Below are 19,477 nucleotides of genomic sequence, written 5' to 3'. Positions count from 1 at the left end.
GGTGTGTCTGAAGACAGTGACAATATACTCATATAAATAAAATAAATCTTAAAAAAAAAAAGGAAAAACTCTTAAAAGGTATTTTAGACTATTCAGGGAATATATGTACAATTAGATATTTAATATTATTTATGTGTATGGTATTCTTTGGACTTAAATAATTTATTCCAGCTATCTCAGATTTTCTCCCAAGAGAAGAAATAACAACTCAAATGTCCATTGGGAGGTTTCCTTCACCCAGAGGGATATGCCGGTGACACATAAACCTAAAGAGAAATCAAACACACATCAAAATTATGCAAAAAAAAAAAAGTAAAAGGTTGGGATTTCAGATGATGAGACCAGCTTTTTAATCTTTTTGGAGTTCTAGAAACTTAGTTGTAAATGCTTATCTGATAGGTTAGCAGTGAATTTATCATCCAAAGTGTTTCTACTCATGCTGAACAGCTCGTGTCTGCAATTGTGTTCATAGGTCCAGAGCCCAGCACCCGGTGTGAACTGTCACCGATCAGTGCCTCTCATCCAGTCCAGGCCCTGATGGAGAGCTTCACCGTTCTGTCTGGCTGTGCCAGCAGAGGCACCACTGGGCTGCCAAGGGAGGTTCACATCCTAAACCTCCGCAGTACAGACCAAGGACTAGGCCAGCCGCAGAGAGAGGTGAGTGTGGGCATTGCCCTCTGAGTCTGAGACATTAGAGTAAACTTCTGTGAGTGGACTCTTTCTTCCATGTTGGATTCTGGGAGTCTGAACTCACGCTGTCAGCCTTGTGTAGAAAGCACTTCTCCGTGCTCTCCTCATGGGCCCTTTCTTTTCTAAGATCACATTTCCCTTCTTTCCTCCTGCCTTGCTGTGTCTTAAGAACACATTGCTCCTGGAGGAGGAATCAGGGAAACCTCTAGGACAGAGGTCAGTACCCTGAGGGTAGTTCCTTATTGAGTTACCATATCTTCTCCAAGATGGCAGTCTTGGTGGTCATGGAGAAGTCTTGGAGGAGAAGGGAACGGAACAAGCTCATGAATATTCAGTTTGTTCTGGGCTCCACCATTGATAAGAAGGACATCACCGCTCCAGGTCCCTCCATCATGTCCAGTCTACAGGTTAGGATGCAGGTGTGAAGACATGAGGTTCAGAGATGAACAGCCCATTCCTCCCGTGACTCAGCAGTGGCTTAGATGGCGCCTTAGCGGTCTCCTTGTAACTTGTAAAGAGGACAGATTTTTTTCCCCCACAAAATAACACAGGGTTGTCTTCTTTTTTCTGTTTTTTTGTTTGGTTTTGGTAGCAACCCCTCCCCCTCCCCCCCCCCCCCCCCATGGTGGTGGAGTTGGGAAAAATGACTGGGAAAAAAAAAAGAATTAACCTTTCAGCTTTCTCTTGGTCAGAGAAGTGAATTCCCAGAGCTACCTGTCTATGTGCCACAGGAATCTCCTTGCCTTTCGGGGTACACAGGGGAAACGCTGGCCTGGAGCCTCCACCAGGAAAAACAGAACTGACTTTAATCTGATGAAAGTGTGCAGTGTTGGCTCATTTCAAAGTCAGGGCATCAAACCCTTCCCAGCTCCATTGGAAATTATTGTCAGTCCTCTTGGTGGCCTGCCATTGTGGCTGCAACACATTCCTCAGGTCAGATTTCCTTATCCCAGTAATATGTCTTTAATTCTTGTAGTACTTGGGAGAGTTTGTGGCGGGAGGGGGAGGGGGGGTAGGAAATACAGCCCCTGTGAGGCACTGCTGACTCCAGCAATTCCTCAGCCTTGCAATCACTCATCTTATATATGGTTCTCTCAGAGGGACTGAGGGGGAAGGAAAGTCCGAGCTGTTGCGGGAATACCAACAACCGAAAAAATTCTTAAATCATGTTAATCGCTGTTCAATCATGTGGTACCACTGTGGACTCTGAGAAATGAACAGATTGGATGAGACCAGCACGGCAGAAGAAAAAAACTTCAGGGAGGGGCATCTCAGAACAGGGCAGCACAGAGGGTGTGTGGTTAGCTAGGGGTTTCTGCAGGGAGGCCCCAACACCACACTCCTTCCGTGTCTCTGTAGCCAGTGTGTAAGCTCTCTGGCCAGTGATGTAAAGGCATGTCTGCTGGTAGGCCTCTGAGGGAAACTGCATTGTTGTGGTCCTTGGAGACCTTTAAGGATTAGATGCTGTAGTTCAGGGCTGCCTGCAAGTCTCCATAGCTGTCATGTAGTAGACCTTGGAGTCTTCTACTTGTATCCAGGAGTATTGAAAAGAATCCCAGACAGAGGAGGAGGGAGTTTGTTGATTGGCAGGTGGACGTGGAGAAGTGTTAAACTCTTAACCCTTTTCATAGATGGCTGGAGACACATCCTGGCTATTGTGCTAACTGTTTTGAGATAGCTTACCCAGTCCACGAGTTAGCAGTTCTACTCAGAAATGACAACTGAAGTGCCTACTTAAAGCTTAGAAATACCTTGAATAGCCATCAACTGATGAATGGCTGTGATATATCTATATATTGGAAGGTTATCAGACAATTTAAAAGGCACAGTTACAGAAATACTGCATAGTACAGATGAAATTTAAAAATACTGTGCTAAGTAATTGGGATAGTCACACAACTATGCATTATATAATTACATTTAAATGAAGAGTGCAGCGTACATACGGAGAGGTAAAGAGTTAAGTTAAGCAAGTGCTTGCTTAGGGCTAGATAGGAAAGAAGGAGGTAGGGTCGACTATTACGGGTAGTGGGGGCCTTCAGGATGGAGGTGAACATATTCTAGAACTATCTTCTGATTCTTACACAGCCCTACAACTATAGCAAAATTGCTGAGTTATAATTTAAATTTGATTGTACGTGAATTGTATCTAATTTCTTTTAAAGCCCTTTGACTTGGCAGGGTCTAGTTAGCTCATAAAGTCAGCTTTGGCCAGTTCCACCCCACTTTTTCTTTTTTTGTTCTTTAAGAACTGAAACTGCTTTGCCAACCTAGACTCTGTTCTTTTTGTTACTCTCACTGGACGACTTGGTTTCCGTAGCTATGGCATTGCATGGGCTATGCTAACTGTAATTGCAGATGTTTGGGGGGTATTTGTAGAAAGGCCAGAGTTAAAGACTTTGTAAAGTCTATACCAAACTTAAGGAAAGTATTTTTCAAAATTAAGAAAAGAAAAAAAAAAAAAAAAAAGAATGCCTTGGCTTACAGACCAACCCGTCTGAGCATGCCTGGCTATCAACAGGAGATCTTCCGTAATGCCATTCTTGAATATGGGGAATTGTGAAACCAGCCCGGTTTGTCCTTAGCCTTTAGGGATACAGGACAAGCACCCAAGCTATGTTAGACCACCCCTTCTCTAATATTTGACCAAGCCCCTACCTCCCAGGTGCCATTCATCTGCGGCGAGGTTTCCCATTTTCCTTGGCAGAAGGGGAGGCAAGGGTCTCTGCTCATGGACATGGTCACTGGCAGCTTGACAGGATCTGAGGAAAGGGTTCTGCTGGGCTGGGTAAACAGCACACAGCCAGGGGAACAGGCTTGTTGCGGCCTGTTGGGATGTCCTCTCCGTGGTATTGCTCTCCCACCCCCTCTCTGTTGGCACGAGAGACTGGGGAAGCTAGATCTAGAATTAGTGTTGTTTTCATCTGGGACCATACCTCTCACTTGTAATCAAGGGCTTCGGGAAATAGTAGCCTGGAAAGTGGGCAGGAAACTGGACAAAGACCTCCGAGTATGGAGAAGGGCAGAAGAGGCCAAAGGTCCTGGAATAGTAGATTAATTATTTGTTGAATGTGTGTTACCACTTTCTTTACTTTAATTAAAAAAGCATTATTATCATCATCATTACATCATTGTCATCACCATCATCATATATAGGTGGAGTGGGGTTGGGTGGGGTGGGGTGGGGTGGGGATGAGATGGGGTTGGGTGGGGTGGGGATTGAGGGTAGGGGGTAAAGAGTCACAATCATGGAAAGCAAAGGATAACTGTGTAGTCAGCTCTCTCCTTCCATCTTCACAAGGATTCAGAACTGGGGGCTGCAAGAATTTCTGCCTCTGGGGCATCCCGCTGGCCGGGGTATTTGCTTCTTTCATTGCTCTTCCTGGTGCCTGCTGGCTAGAGCAACACCCCTCTGCTTGCATCTGTTCTGTGAGCCCTGGGGTTCAGTGCCTCAGTGCTCTGCCTGACTGTGAGAGGGTCATAGCACCTTCCCAAGCTTGTTACAGAACACTTTCCCATCAGGCATTGGGATGGTGACAGTTTGTCTCCTGTCTTCTCTTGCTTCCCCTACGGTCTGTTTCCTGTAGTGGTACGCCTTTCCTCTTCCCACCTGCCGAGGGTCAGCCACCTGCACCACTGCACACATATAGGAGACACGGACACTTATTCACATTTGCTCTGTATTGAAGGAAAGGCTGTTCTTTGGGAGATGGGGTAGGGGTGGGGCTGATTCCCGGGAGCGCTGTGATTATACGCATGCGCTGCCACATTCAGTTTATGTGGCGCTGGGATTTGAGCCCTGGGCTCCACACATTCCCAGCAGACACACTGACTCAGCCCATGAAGGATAGACTGTCGGTGGGTGTGCCAGTGCCTGGCTGCAGGTCTGGAGTGAGGAGGCTTCACTCCTGTGGGGAAGGGACTGGGCTTAATAACTCCACTTGTCCACGATCTCTCAAATTTTGATATATTTATTTCTCAGCCTCTTTCTGAGAGAGGATTTGGGGTGTGCGCCCAACAACATGCACAGCAGCGGTGTAGGCAGAAGTGCAGAGAGAGGCATGAAGCAGATGACTGCACTTTGTCGGCCATGTGGATCTGTGTGCAAGGGAAGACCGCAGTGTATTGCTGTGCAGGTCTCTGAGCTTGCCATGATTGAGCCTGACACTCAGATCCTAGATTCTTGGCGGTTGTACCAGGTGGTTGTGTTACTCACACATGTGGCTCCAAACCGTTCTGTCTTTATACCTGCCTCTTCCTTGGCTTTTCCTGAGGGCAGGGAAGACCAGAACAGGAGAAAGAGAAGGAAGGGAACACCCCGAGGTGTTCTGCTGCCCTTTAAACAGCTTCCCTATCCCCAGATAACAGCAATGGTGGCTCTGATGGTGCAGGTCATGGTGGGCCATCCCTTTGCCAGGCACTCACAGAGACTCAGGTGGCCCTCTGCAGCCTGAAAGGGGAGGCTTGGCTGTCTCTATTTTAGTGGAAGGGCAAGTCTGGGCTTTGGGAGGCCATGCTACCAGTAGGCTCTCTCCCACTGAGGAGTGTCTAGCTCTGTCCCCACTTTGAGATGGCCTCTCTTGCCTTAAGCTCTTGCTTTATCTCAGGCCAAGTGAACTGTGCCAGTTAACTAAGGGAGGCGGCTCTCCCAAGGAAGGTTCAGGTTTGTGTATCAGCTTGTCACAGGAGGTTCCTGCTCTTGGGTTAGCATCCTTACTGTTTTAATTCCCCCAGGGCTTCCCTGTAGTATTGGAGTTGGTCTCAGTGTGGTAGGGCGTCTTCTTTGGTGTGGTTTAGGATTAGCATAGCAAATGCCAGCAATTATAAAACACAGTGCTCTCAACCCCAGGAGCTATTGCTGGGCTCACACAAAACACCCCTCCCTGCCAGGGGCTTGTTTTCAGGCAACCACCCCAAAGCTTTCTGTGGCTTTCATAAAAGTCACTCCGTGCCACCTGAGAGGTGACACCTACCTTAGCTATGTGGAGGGAGCTGGCAAGTTAAGAGCCTCCCACTCACAGTGAAGAACCTTGCTTGATCTCAAATCTGCTTGGTAGTCCCACCTGCTGCCTGGATGTCTTCTCCCTCCATATTCACGTCTACCAGCCTCTGATCTTCTATTTCTGTGATATTAACATAGGAACAACTTCTTTCTTCTCCTCCTTTACCCTTTGAAAGTCAGTCATAGCGATACTCAGAGAAGCAGGAAAGGTGTATGTCTTGCCCAGACCCATCTCGAAAGAACAGGTATGCCACTTCAAGGTTGGATGTTTGGAAAACACAGAGCAGAGCAGAACACCATGGAACTAGCTACATTTCTTCCCTATGGGAGGCATGTTCGTTCTGACAGTAGTCATTAATGTCTTCCCAATATGAGTCCTACGTATATACAGAAGGAAATGAACCCTCAACCCTGAGGGGTTATTTGCATTTGTAGTGTCTTATATGCATAGAGTTTTCACTAAGCACATGTAGAAGTCAATGCCTCACACACAGACATAGACACTTGTTTCTTAAAAAAAAAAAAAAAAGGAAGGAAAACTTATTGTATGTGTTTGTTCCAGTGCTGGGGATTAAACTTGGGGCCTCATAAATGATAGACATGCTCCTTGCCAGTAAGCTACCTTCTCTTATCCTTCCTTGAGTTCATAAATAGATAGGTAGGTAGATAGATGATAGATAGATAGATAGATAGATAGATAGATAGATAGATGGATAGATGGATGATAGATGATAAATCGATGATAGATGGTAGATAGATGATAGACAGATAGATAATAGATAGATGATAGGCAGACATATGATAGATAGATGATAATAGATGATACAGATGATAGATAATAGATGATCGATAGATAGACAGACAGATGATAGATAATAGATGATAGATGATCGATAGATAGACAGACAGAAAGATGATAGATGATAGATGACAGATAGATAGATAATAGTGATAGATGATAGATGGAGAGATAGAGATAGGTAGGCAGATGATAGATGATAGATAGACAAATGATATAGCTAGATGATAGATAATAGATGATAGATAGATAGATAGATAGATAGACAGACAGACAGACATTCTGGGGTATGTGTGTACTCCCATGTACGCCATGTTGAGTGTGTGTGGAGGTGAGGGGGCCAGCTTGGGGGAGTCTGTTCTTTCCTTCCACCATGCAGATTCTACGATGTAACTCAGGTGGACAGGCTTGACTGTGAATTTCTCTGCCTGCCGAGCAATCTTGCTGGCCTTCACATTCAGTTTTTAAACAAGCCCCTCCATACATAAGCACAGCCTGCTGTTTGATTGGAAGGGGTCATCATGGGAGTCACTCCTGTGAAGGAGGAAGGATTGCTTCAACGCTCAGCATTGTATCACTAGCCTACAGCAGGGTTATTAAATTCCCCGCTTTCTCCCTCCCTGCTCTTACTCTCTCACCTCAAGTCCTGTGTTATGGTAGAATGATTGCCCTACCTTCAAAGGCAGCTGGCTCTGACACGTGGGACCAGAGAACCTAACCTAATAAGTCATTCACATCACTACAAAAGTGTCATCGCTTCTCTTGAAGACACCCAGTGCAATCTAAATGATGTCTGCTGGGCAGTGTGACAGTGTTGGGCCAGGCCTAGGTAGAGGAGAGGGGATGGGGGCACAGCTAAGCAGGGATATCTTAACAGATCTGTGCAGCTGGAGCTGAAACTGCCTGCTTTAGTCAAGGGTGGTTTCTAACAAGTTGGGGCAAGATGTGTAATCTGAAACTACAGCTAACTGTCAGCTAAGAACTCTCTGAAACCAACCTTGGAGCTCTGAACGCCAAAATCAGAGGTGCTATGAACTCCAGTCTTGGCAAACAAATCAGCACACAGACCGAGGGAAGAAGTTACGGCATTCATACTGGGACTTGGACAGGTTACATAGTTTAAACCCTGTCGTTTACCAAAGGATTGCCCACAGGGTGTAAAATTGCCCGACAAAGCTTAGGTTGCACCCCAGCAGGAGAATCGAGCCACATGGACTGTGCTACTTCAGTATGAGGGAGTGCTGGGTTATGTTCTACACGGCCTGGAAGCTGGTAGATTGGACGAAACCCCAAACAAACATTCTCTTCTTGCTGCCTTGTAATCCTCAGGATGGGGAAGAGACCATCCTTGACCCTTCTTCATCTGTCCGGCAACGGTACTTCCCAACTAGTGTAGTGTTTGATCTTCCTGGAGGTTAGGGTCACAGCCTTGGTCTGCGCTGTTGCTGCTGTGCTTTTGACTCTTAAAATTTCCTGGACTCTTTTTAGAACATGTTTCTACGCGAGTGCCCGCCACATTTGAAAATGTGATTGGCTTTCCTTCTAAGCATGTCTAATAGCATATAAAAGCCACAGGACAATGCACAGAGCAGATCTATCGATGAGTCTTAACCCCCAACGTTGCCAGTTGGGCAGATGCCCTGTGTGTGTGTGCTGAGTGTGTGCAGATACCCAGAGTCTGTGCCTAGTGTGTACAAGCCCAGCGTGTGCAGATACCCACTGTGAGCAGATAACCAGTATGTATGTACTCAGTGTGTGTGTGCTGAGTATGTGCAGATACCCAGTGTGTGCATACCCATGTGTACCCAGTGTGTGCAGATGCCAAGTGTGTGTGTGTATTCAGTGTGTGCAGATACCCAGCATGTATGTACTCAGTGTGTGCAGATACCCAGTGTGTGCAGATACCCAGTGTGTGTGTATTCAGTATGTGCAGATACCCAGCATGTGTGTACTCAGTGTAGGCAAATACCCATTGTGTGCATACCCAGTGTATGTGTGCCCAGTGTGTACAGATGCCCAGTGTGTACAGATGCCCAGTGTGTGCAGATGCCCACTGTATGCAGATACCCAGTGTGTGTGCACTCAGTGTGTGTGCCCAGTGTGTGCATACCCAGTGTATGTGTACCCAGTGTGTGCAGATACCCAGTGTGTGCATGCCCAGTATCCAGTTATCCACCTTATCTGCCATCTTGACATTTTGTTTGCTAATAAAGGGAAATTTACTACTAACATTTTTTATTTGAAGACTCACATTCCATAGCAGTGTTTATCATACTACCTTCCACCCTTCCCTTGACTGTGATTTTGAAGTGTGTCTGTATAAATCAGACACAGTTATTTTACCTTTTCGTTCCCTGCTTTGAAGAGGACTCATGTGAACTTGGCCCCTCTGCCTCAAGGCTGTGTTTCGTTCCTCATGCCCCCCTCCTTCCCCTCCTTTATGAACTCCTGACTGAGTGAACATCAGGACATCCTTCCCCACCCCGCACCCCCATTGCCTGATTTCTGTTCTTCTGTGCTTGCCTGTGTGTCATGTATGGTGCTGTCAGACCAACTCAAGGACTCCTGGGACTGGGGAGGGGCCAGACCAGCACTCCCGTCCTTGGAAGTGAAGATGATGGTGGCCCTTGGTTGAGAGATACTCTATGCACTTTGGGCTGGCATGTATGCCTGTCAATTGTCAAATAGCATTACCTTTTAAAAAGTGTCTCTGAAATGGAATTTATATGAATACACTGTCTTCAGACACACCAGAAGAGGGCATCGGATCTCATTACAGATGGTTGTGAGCCACCATGTGGGTGCTGGGAATTGAACTCAGGACCTCTGGAAGAGCAGTAAATACTCTTAACCCCTGAGCCATCTCTCCAGCCGAAATGGAATTTAAGAGTCTTCTAAGTCAGTTCTCCCCTACCCCAGGGCTGACTTCCCAGGCCAGCTTCCTGGCACCATCGGTATCACCATGGCATCTAAAATCTGTACCATCGTAGATCTACCCAAACCCTGCATTTGGCCAGTCGTCATTAAGTTTTATCTCCATTTTCTCTGCAGTGGCTGTGGAATTTATCTGTCCTATCTCCTTACCATGTGGCCTCCTTAGTCTCCTGGGGAGGTCAGCTTCAGCTTCAGTCTCTCATTGTTACCATCTTGCTTGGGAACTCCTTCATAAATCCAACCTCCCATAAACAATGTTCTCACCCCTCATCCGTTTACTTATTCGCAGACCCATTGCTTGAGTTATTTACTAAGAGCGCGTTGGATAAACACCACTGCTCCTTACTCCGCTATGTGTCAGTAGCACCTGCAGGAGGTTAAAGGATAAATTTAATCCAACACAAATAACGTAACCTTAAGACATTAACAAAACTTTGCAGGAACACACGGAGAGAGGGGCTGGTTCTAGCTGGAGATGAGAAGAAGTGTCCAAACAGTGTGTATCTTGTGGAAGACTCGGATGTCAGCAGATGTTGTCTGGCAGAGTCTAGAGATGTGTCAGAGTAAAGATCAGAGACTATACATGAGAGACAGATCTTTGCTGTGGGTGATGTGGCTATACAGTGTCACCTTCAGACCAAATCCTGCTTGTTGCCTTATTTGCTCATAAATAACCCATCTACATGCATACGCTTCACCTGTCTAAAATGAACAAGTCAGTGGCTTTTGTTTATTCATAGAGTATACAAACAAGCAGTTGAATTTATGTATTGATCGTGATTGTCCATTGATGGGATCTGGCATCAACAACAACAGGAATCTCTGGGCATGTCTGTGAGGGGTGACGTAGACTAGGTTACCTGAGTGGCAAGGGTCACATAAACATGAGTGGCACCGACCATTCCGGGGTCTGGCTTCCTGGATTGAGTGAAAAGGAGGATGGGAGCTGGGTACATTCATTCCCTGACTGTGGATTCCATGCAGTGAGCTGCTGCAGGGTTCTGCAGCCATGCCTGCCCCACCATTAAGGACAGTGCCCTCAAACTGTGAGCCCCACTGTAAACCCTCTTCCTTAAGTTGCTTTGGCCAAGTATTCAGTCACAAGTACCAAATACGAACCCATAATCTAATTTTACATTTTCACTATTCATACTCAAAGAAAATTCATCACTGCCCAATTTTGGTGTTCTCCCTGCTCAGCCACCCACTGGTCTGTCTGTTCTGGGCATTCATGTAAATAGAATCATGTAACAGGTGGTTTTTGTGGCTGGCTTCTTCCACTTAGCATAAAGCACTTGAGATTCGTGGCATGTCTTAATATGTATCTGCACTTGAGATTTATGTGTATTTTTAATATATGCTCTCTTTTATTCCTGAGTGGCATTCCATCACATGGTTGTAACACAACTCACTCATCCACTAATCAGTCTGATGTCTTGTTTTTGTAAATAAAGTTTTATTAGGACACACCCATACTCATTTGTTGATATATTGTCTATGGCTGTCTTCTTGTGATGCCAGAGTTGAATATTGTGTAACAGACCCATGTGGCCTTTGAGGCCTTAAGTATTTATTCTTTGGCCCTTTGTAGCAATAGCTTGCCAACCCTGGGATAGAAGATTGGGATAATTGTGGGGTTAGATTGGGGCTAAAAAGTGGGAGACTAGATTAGAATGGCCATATACATAAGGATTAGGATTTAGTGCCATGGATCAATGTGTGTGGTTTGTGAAACTCCAGATACCTGAGAACTCAGGTTTAATGTCTCCCCCAGGCTTGGTGGCATGTACCTGTAGTCCCAACTACTTGGTGGAGATAGGGAAGTCACTGGAGCCCAGGAGTTTAGAGCCAGGCTGGTCAATATAATTAGATACTGTTTGTTTAAAAATATAAAAGACACTGGGAAGAGCCTGAGTTTTGACTCAACTGCTGAATCCATTGGTCCATACCTTCCTTCTTCTTTTTTAAATGTGAGTTTTAAAGATTTATTTTTAATCGTGTGTATGTGTATGCATTTACATCTCTCTCTCTCTCTCTCTCTCTCTCTCTCTCTCTCTCTCTCTGTGTATGTGTGTGTGTGTATACACGTGTGTATGTACATGAGTTCAGGTGCCAGGTGAGGGCTCTGGATTTTTTAAAACTGGAGTTACAGATGGATGTGATCCACCATGTGGGTGCAGGGAACAGAACCTGAGTTATCATCTCAAGAGCTCTTAACCACGGAGCCATCTCTACAGCCCCTCTCTCACTCTCTACTTCTGAATCTTGTATATTAATCCTGAGTACCTGGCTAGTACGTGGGCTTCCTAAGAATGGGAACTGGGTCTCGGGATGTTTGCAGCATGCCAGTTGGCCCGCACACGACAAGAGAACAGTATCTGCAAGTTCCATGCATGCCGTTTTAAGTCACTGCATCCCGCAGTGCATGCTTGCTGGGGTTGTTCCATGCATGTGGTTTTAAGTCACTGCATCCCGCAGTGCATGCTTGCTGGGGTTGCTTACTGACTCTGTGATGTGATCAGTGGACTTGAGTTGGTGCCCACATGCTCACTCTTGTATTGCTGTTCCCCTAATTAAACTTCATTTTATTCATCTCCCCATCTACTCTGAAGTCTGCAGGTTTCTGTTTCAGTCCTTCTGCAGACCAATTCTAAATTCTTGTTACATTCCTCTTTCCTCTTTGGAGTTCAGTCATCTGCTAGTAAACTAGTTAGTCTTTCCCTCAGCTGGATAGAAAGCTATAAATAGTTTTTTGTCTACTCCGTGCTTCTCCCTTGGGTAACTCATTTGATCTGAGCCCGGTTTGAAGTTGGGCCATGCGGAATGATCTGTCCCTGTGGTGGTGGTAGGGACTCCCAGCCAGTTCTTAACATTACTGCACTTAATTAATTTTGATTCCTCCAGTAGAAAGAGTACGTTTTACTCTACTGTGTCTTCTTAGATAACTAATAACTCGTTTTTTTTTTTTTTTAAGTTTTGTTTTCTTGCTTGGTGACTACTTAAAATATCCCTGCCTATATAGTAATTTGTTCCTTGTTTAATGTGGCTCTTTCCTGTGTTTACTCTGGACTCCAGTCTTTGTAGCTTGTTTTCTAAGGCAGCTCAGAAGTTGGATTTGGCAGTGTCTTCAAGCTTTACCCACCAGAACCCTACAGGAAGTTGTGTGTCGGCCAGAAGAGCCTGTTTACTTAGAGCATGGTGTCCAGCAGAAGCAAGCCGTTTATGAGGGTCTGGTCTTAAAGACACAGGAGCCTGACTCTGTGTTTGGAAGACAGTGAGTCTGACCTCCACTGCACTCGTGTGCCCTGCCTTTTCCTTCCAGCTTAGTGGGGGGCTAAAGCTGGATCTCAAGGCTAACTCGTCCTTCCCAGGGATGGCTTCATTCTGTCTGAAAGGCTTGGATACTAGGTAGTCCAGCTTGAAGCCGAAAGAGTAGGGCTTGCTCTTTCTTATGGAAATAAAGCTGGCTTCTGTAAGGATTCATTGTGGGTGAGGATATTATGGAACTGTGTTGAAATGCCTCTAGCTTTCAGGACCTAGCTGAGTCCCTGCCTGCTACCATCACAGCGACAGCAATACTGGAAAGACATTGTCAGTCCAAATGTGATGTTCCTTCAGCTGCATCTAGAACATTTCCAAATGTGACAGTCCTCTAGCCGAGTCTGGAACATTTCCAAGCACAATGGTCCTTCAGCTGCACCTAGAACATTTCTATCTACTGGAGGTGAAGGATGGGGTGGAGAAGGGAAGGGGAGGTCTTCTTTAATAGATAGCTTCAGCTCCCGTTGACGAGAGAGACTAGAGAAGATGCTTATGCATCTGAGATCCAAGACCAAAGCCAGCATCAGGCTCCCGGATCACTGGGTAGCCTCTTCCCTGGAGCCCAAACATCCCTCTGTGTACATTAACTTTGAATTTCTATTTGGTGACAGGTGTGTACATACCCCAGACCCTTTGTGGGTTTCATTTGCCTAGCCTTGGGCCTGCCACAGGGTCAATATCCGTGTGCTGGTTTAAGTGATCACTATCTTAAAGAGATGAGCCTTTGATTTCTGTGAGCGCGCACACACACAGGTTCTTTGGGGGAGAGGAGCAAAGAGATCCAGCTGAGAGCTGAAAATGAAAGGCAGAGTGGGGGAGGAGCATCGAGGGGGAGGGACATTGAGGGGGTGGGGCATCGAGTGCCCTGTATGCATCCATTCCCATTGTCATTTTAATGGTTGGCAGTTGTTTAGTTTTTTTTTGGTGAAGTTCGAGTTGAGATGTCTTGCTTATTATAAGTTTTAACAGAGCAGTGACTTTATTAAAGCCTTATATAAGTTTAGTACTTCACTAAGTCCAAAACAATACTTTGTAATTCTCTTTCCTGTTATGCCTCTCGGCCTGTTTCTGTATTTCTGTGTAGCAACAGTGTTGTCTTGGAGATCCAGATGTGTTTGAAGGTGCGGATGAGGCAGAGTAAGGAAGGCAGGTTGTCAGGAGGCCTGCGTGTCTGTGCTTCTGAGTGAGGCCTTTGGGTTGCCTCCTTCTCTTAAGTATTATTTTAATTCCCTTTTAAAAAAAAAAAAGTGTGTGTGTGTGTGTGTGTGTGTGTGTGTGTGTGTGTGTGTATGAGAGTCAGACGGACGGACGGACAGACAGACATGTGGGTGTGAGTGTGGAGGTAAGAGGACAATTTGGGAGACAGTTCTCTACTTTTGCTGTGGGTTCTAGTCTTTGGTCCCAGATTGCTGGACTTTAGGAAGAAGCACTTCTAATCACTGAGCAATCATGACCGCCATAGTTACTCTTCTTGTTGCTGTGACAAAATACCTGTGTGATGCCTCTTAGGGAAGAAGGCTCGCCTGTGCGCCCATGTGCTCACAAGGGAAACCACAGCAGTAGGAGCTGCTTCTGGCTTTTGTATCCGGTGCCTAAGGTCGATTGCTCACATCCTGGCTGACTGGGGCCCAGTATGCAACCTGAAGGCCCATCCTTAATGCTCCACTTCTGGGGCTGCAGCTTGGCCCCACCTCCCGAAGATTCCGCAACTCTTGGAGCAGCGTCACCAGCTGGACTCCAAATGCAAACCTTTTGGGGTCAGCATCCTGGAGAAACCTCAGAGCCGGCCCTTTCCTGTTTAGTGCACGTGTTGCTGTTTGTTTATGTTTCCTGCTTTCACAAGCTTGAAGAGCTACTCTTCCACCACTGGATATTAGGATAGCGAGACTCTAAATGGCAAGAGCGCCATTCTGAACGAGTATTTTTCTGAAAGAGTCTTGTTCATTTTAAATGCTGTTAAAGATCTAATTCTCAGTGTTTTAACTGGAAGCTGTTCAAATTTGCCAAATCATAAAATCTTTCAAAGCCTGCTCCAAGCTACATTTTATTGATTCAGCTTTCCTCCTATTTGCATTTTAAAAAGCCCAACTTGTTTTCTTATGGGGGAAGTGATTTGTGTGTGTTAGAGTACAGAGTGATAAACGAACCCGTGACTTGCCGTGAGCTTTTTAGGTGACTTGCCGTGAGCGTTTTAGGTGTGTTGTCGGAGCAACATACAAGGGTAATTTCGAGTCCAGTTTTGCCACGTGTCCTTATGTATGTTTCCCAAACACGTTTCCTGGCTTGGTACCGTGACTGTGCATACGGCCTACATGTGTTTCCTATTTTTTATGACTCATACTTACAGTACTCATAAAGATTTCTTCTTTATCTTGGCTCTGAGTAATGAGCCAGCTTGTACACTTCCAGCATAGATGTGGGCTGAGGGTTCTGCATGTAATCCTGAGGGAGGCCCCTTGTAGGCACAGTGCAGGAGTCTATACTTGCACTGTATAGTCTCTGTAAGTGCAGCTGTTTATAGGACTGCGCACTACTCCCGGTACCATTCAGAAACTATGCTTTTTGTTGATTTGCTGCACCTTTGTTTTCCAGATTTCCCCCCTGTCTTGGTCAGGCAGTTTTCTGCTAATGTGTGAGGCTGCCCCAGGGGTGGACAGGAGAGGCCAGTGCTCTCTTTCTGTTGCTTGCTGGTAACTGTGGTAAAGGGGTCAGTGGAAGGAAGGAATGGAAGTAATTAACTAAAATGACATTTATAACTTGTGGCCACAGACACAAGGGAGGGTCTCCTTGGCTTTAGAGAACTGTTCAGACCTGAGACACAATAGGACAAGGATGACAACTGATGTCAGGACAGCAGATTCCTCTTTCTTTCTCTCTCTACCCCCCTCCCCATTTGTCTCTCTGTCTCTCTCCTCTGTATCTCTGTCTTTCTCTGTCTCTCCTCTGTCTCCATCTCTGTGTATGTGTGTGTACCTGTGCCTGTGCACCCGCAGCTCTGTATGTATGTTACCGTAATGTAAAAGTCCTATGTCTTCGTAGGAGCTTTGCCCATAGGTACCAATGGTTCCTTCTTGGCCAGTGCTTCCAGGAAGTCCTCTCATATTGGTGCCTGACAGCTATTTAATATTTTTTCTAGCAAGTACATGAGTTGCTGTGTATTGTGATTGGCACACCAGGATTGCAGATTAATAGAATTTGCAGAAGATCAAATCCCCACGTAGAAGAGAAGACTGTCTTGTTCACTCTATTCACACTGTGGATTTATCTGTTTCTAACAGTGGTACACCTCCAGAGACATGCCTGTATCCCAACTCACCAAACATGTGAATGTTACTTTACACAGAGTCTGCAGATGTGATGAAGACCCTTTCAGTGGGGAGATTATCTGGGAGGCCCAAGTACTCTCACCAGTTTCCTTGTGAGATGCTATGAAATAGCCAGAAGTGGGGAAGCTGGTGTGACCCAGTAGACAGGGAGTAGAGGGATGGGGTCACAAACCAAAGAAGGCACCCTCACCAAGGTACTGGACGAGACACCAGAAATGTTTCTCCAAGAGCCCATGGAGGGGCATCTCTGAAGACACCTTGGCTTTGGCCCAGCAATGCTGACTGGGGAATTCCAGCCTTAAACACATCAAGAGAATAAATTTCTGTTGTTTTATGTCATTAGGTTTTTGGTTAGTTGGCATGGCAGCCACTTGAGCTGAATATTATATTTTATCTAGTTTGGAGAATTATCCTGAGTTCCACTCAGCTCCGTTTTCTCAAGTTTGTTCCCTCCACGTGTCTCCCATTTCTGAAAAGAACACTCCCAACCACTCGTGACAACCCCAACCCCTGGTGTTACCTATGACTTCCAGGTTTCCTCAAATCCAGTCCCATTTCTTCTATCATGGGACTCTATTGTGAATCTGACTGCCTTTGGCCTTTACCTGTGGTTTGAACCACCATGTTTATATTTGAAATATGGCCATTTCTGACCCAGTCTTTTGAGCATTCAAGGTCTGGGATAGAGTGCTCACATTGGAAACTAAGTTTCTTGCTTTGGCCCAAGTTACTTTTCTCTGCATTGTTTCCTGGGATAATGTTACAATCTGCTTCCTGGGTCGCTATGGCAAAGAAGTATTTAAAAAAAAAAAAAAAAAAAAAAAGACAGAACAGTAGCTGGAATCAAACCAGCACCCAATAAATGCCAGTCACTATCTTTATAGGCTAATACGATCTATTCTCTGAACAACAGCCAACACGATTTTTTAAAAGCTTCGGCCCTATCACAAAACCCATCCGTTCAGCTTTCTAAGATGGTTCCTCATCATTTCTAGAGTGGCATCTGCCTAGAAGTGTGGGAAGCCACATGTGCCGTTGCAGAGTGACGCTGACTACTGCTGGCCACCACGCATAAGTTTGGACAAACAACCAATGTGTACATATGCAGTAAAGCTTTTTGCCAAGACACTGCCTGACCCGGGCATGATAATGAAGCTTTGAGAATATAACCAATCAGATGTGAGACATGCAAATGAGGTATGATAATGAGGCTCTGTGAGGAACAGAGAGAGAGAGAGAGAGAGAGAGAGTAGCCAATCAGATGAGGAACATGCAAATGAGGCATAGTGCATAACCAATCCGGGTGTGAGGCATGCCTCTCCTAGGCCTATATAAGCAGCACCAGTTCTGGGCTCAGGGTCTCTTCGCCTCTGCAATCAAGCTCTCCCAATAAACGTGTGCAGAAGGATTCTGTTGCAGCGTTGTTACTGCTGGCCAGTCCGGCGCACGCAAGATAGAAGGACACTTGCAGGGACTTGGGGTGTCTTCCCTGCACTGAGGCCTTTGCTCCTCACTCATTTACAATACCAGCCTCCCCGACTCCCCCACACCTGACTCCCACCACAGCATCCAACCCTGTTTTATCTCTAAAATAATTCATATCATCTGGGACTAATCTTTGAACATGTGTATTTTCTCTCTTCAAGTAGAATACCCAGAATGGTAGACATTTTTTTGCCTGCTGATATTCCCAGCAGCTAAAGCCATGCTTAGCACAGAGTGAGCACTCGAATATTTATGGAATAAATGTTTTGAATGAACAAATACATATGCGGATACACAGTTTAACCTTGGCAAATAACATTAAATCTGGTGATTAAAATTTACTTATCAAATATTTGTTTGGTTAGTTTTCGAGACAGTGGCTTACTGTAGAGCTCAGGCTAGCCACAAACATTCCATCTGCCTAACTCAGGGTCCTGAGTCCTGGGATGACAGGCATGGTCTACCATATTCACAATTTGTATTTGGGAAATTCTCATTAGTTATGTTTTCTGGAAAATCTGGTTACTGACGTCTCACTATTGTAGAGGTATAAAACAATGTTTCTTAAGAAATTATTACACTCACTATTTGTGTGTGAGTGTGAGTGCTATCATCTCAACAGAGCAGAGGATAGCTTGTGGGAGACTCCAGGGTCAAACTCAGCTTGATAAGCTCGGTGGCAAGCACCTTTACCCAACATGCCAACTCACTGGCTCCAAGAGTTCTAAAACAAGACTTCATGGTATCTACCCATGGTGCTACCTATGGTAGTCACAGAGTCTACCTATAATGATATTTCTATTGCTGTGCTGGTGTTAGGACCCATCCCTGGGTTCTTGTGTGTGTTAGGTAAGTGTGTCATGGAGCTACATGAGCCCAGTGTCACCCCTCCCACTCCCCACCCCACCCCACACCCCCGCCACCAACTTCTTGTTTAAATTTTGGTATGTGCCTAGAGCCATGTGAAACTGGTTCCTTTGTGCCTGTAGGAAGAGACTGGTGAGGTTCCACTCCTAAGGTTTCCTCCAGTGCTACTGTTTTCCAAGTCTACACTGGACATTAAGATTATATTTTTAATGGAACTAGCCCAGGCCTCCAGTATGAAAAATGGAATAATTTGCATCTAGTGAGAAAGCCCAAGAGGGCATTAGGATAGAAAGTGTCTCTGGAATTGGTAAACTAGAAAAATAGTCTTTAAAGAAACCCTCACAGAAGTGGTTGGAGCCACCTCACAGCTGACTGACGACTTATTTAAAACAGAAGACATAGATGACACAGGTTTACAGACAAGGGAAAGTCTCCTTTCAACACTTGGAAAAACACTGTTAAGTGCAAGGCTTAGGTCTTCCTCACTGGTGAGCTTTTGATGGCTCTCCAAAGCGCCTTACTGCTCCATCAGGACAGAATGCCCTCACTGCGCTCTCTCTCTCTCTCTCTCCCTCTCTCTCTCTCTCTCTCCTTTCTTTTGTTTATCGAAATTTGTAAGGTTAGAGGAATTAATCGTTTCAGTTTGCTGAGCAGAAGTCCCTCTCTACAGAAATTAGAAGCAGGCGTTGGACAGTGATCCATGCATGCAGCCTTCATGGACTGTTCGCAGAGCATTATGGGGATGATGAGGGAAGCAGGCTGGGAGCTCAGGATTCACTCCTGGGGACTGGGGTGGGGGTGGGAGGCGATGTGGGATCGAGAGGACACAGGCCGAAAAAACGTAACATTGCCTTAAACACACACAACAGAAACAACGTAACCACATCCTTAATCAACTCCAGCTGGTCCGAGGTAAACAATCACTAAGTCACTGAGCACGTTGGAAGGGCCCAGGCTGCAGTAATTGGAGCCAGGTGTGTTAACCTGGCACTGCTTTTTGGAGGTGAGAATTTGGAGAAGTTTGAAATAGGGATGTGGTTTGGCTAAGGGTTG

The 19,477-nt window shown here is 45.7% G+C and overlaps 1 protein-coding gene across 1 annotated transcript in view; it reads left to right on the top strand.

Annotated features, from left to right (window-relative positions):
* Nucleotides 1–19,477, top strand: part of Tgfbr3 (transforming growth factor, beta receptor III) — a 183,063-nt gene that overhangs the window by 74,080 nt on the left and 89,506 nt on the right. The window contains exon 3 of the mRNA NM_011578.4: nucleotides 473–657. Coding sequence (NP_035708.2) covers nucleotides 473–657 — 185 coding nt within the window. The remainder of the gene's footprint in view (nucleotides 1–472; nucleotides 658–19,477) is intronic.

This window comes from Mus musculus, chromosome 5 (assembly GCF_000001635.26).
Source record: "Mus musculus strain C57BL/6J chromosome 5, GRCm38.p6 C57BL/6J".
NCBI lineage: Eukaryota > Metazoa > Chordata > Mammalia > Rodentia > Muridae > Mus > Mus musculus.
The sequence above is the reverse complement of the archived record's forward strand: the minus strand, read 5'-3'. Positions and strand labels throughout refer to the sequence as shown.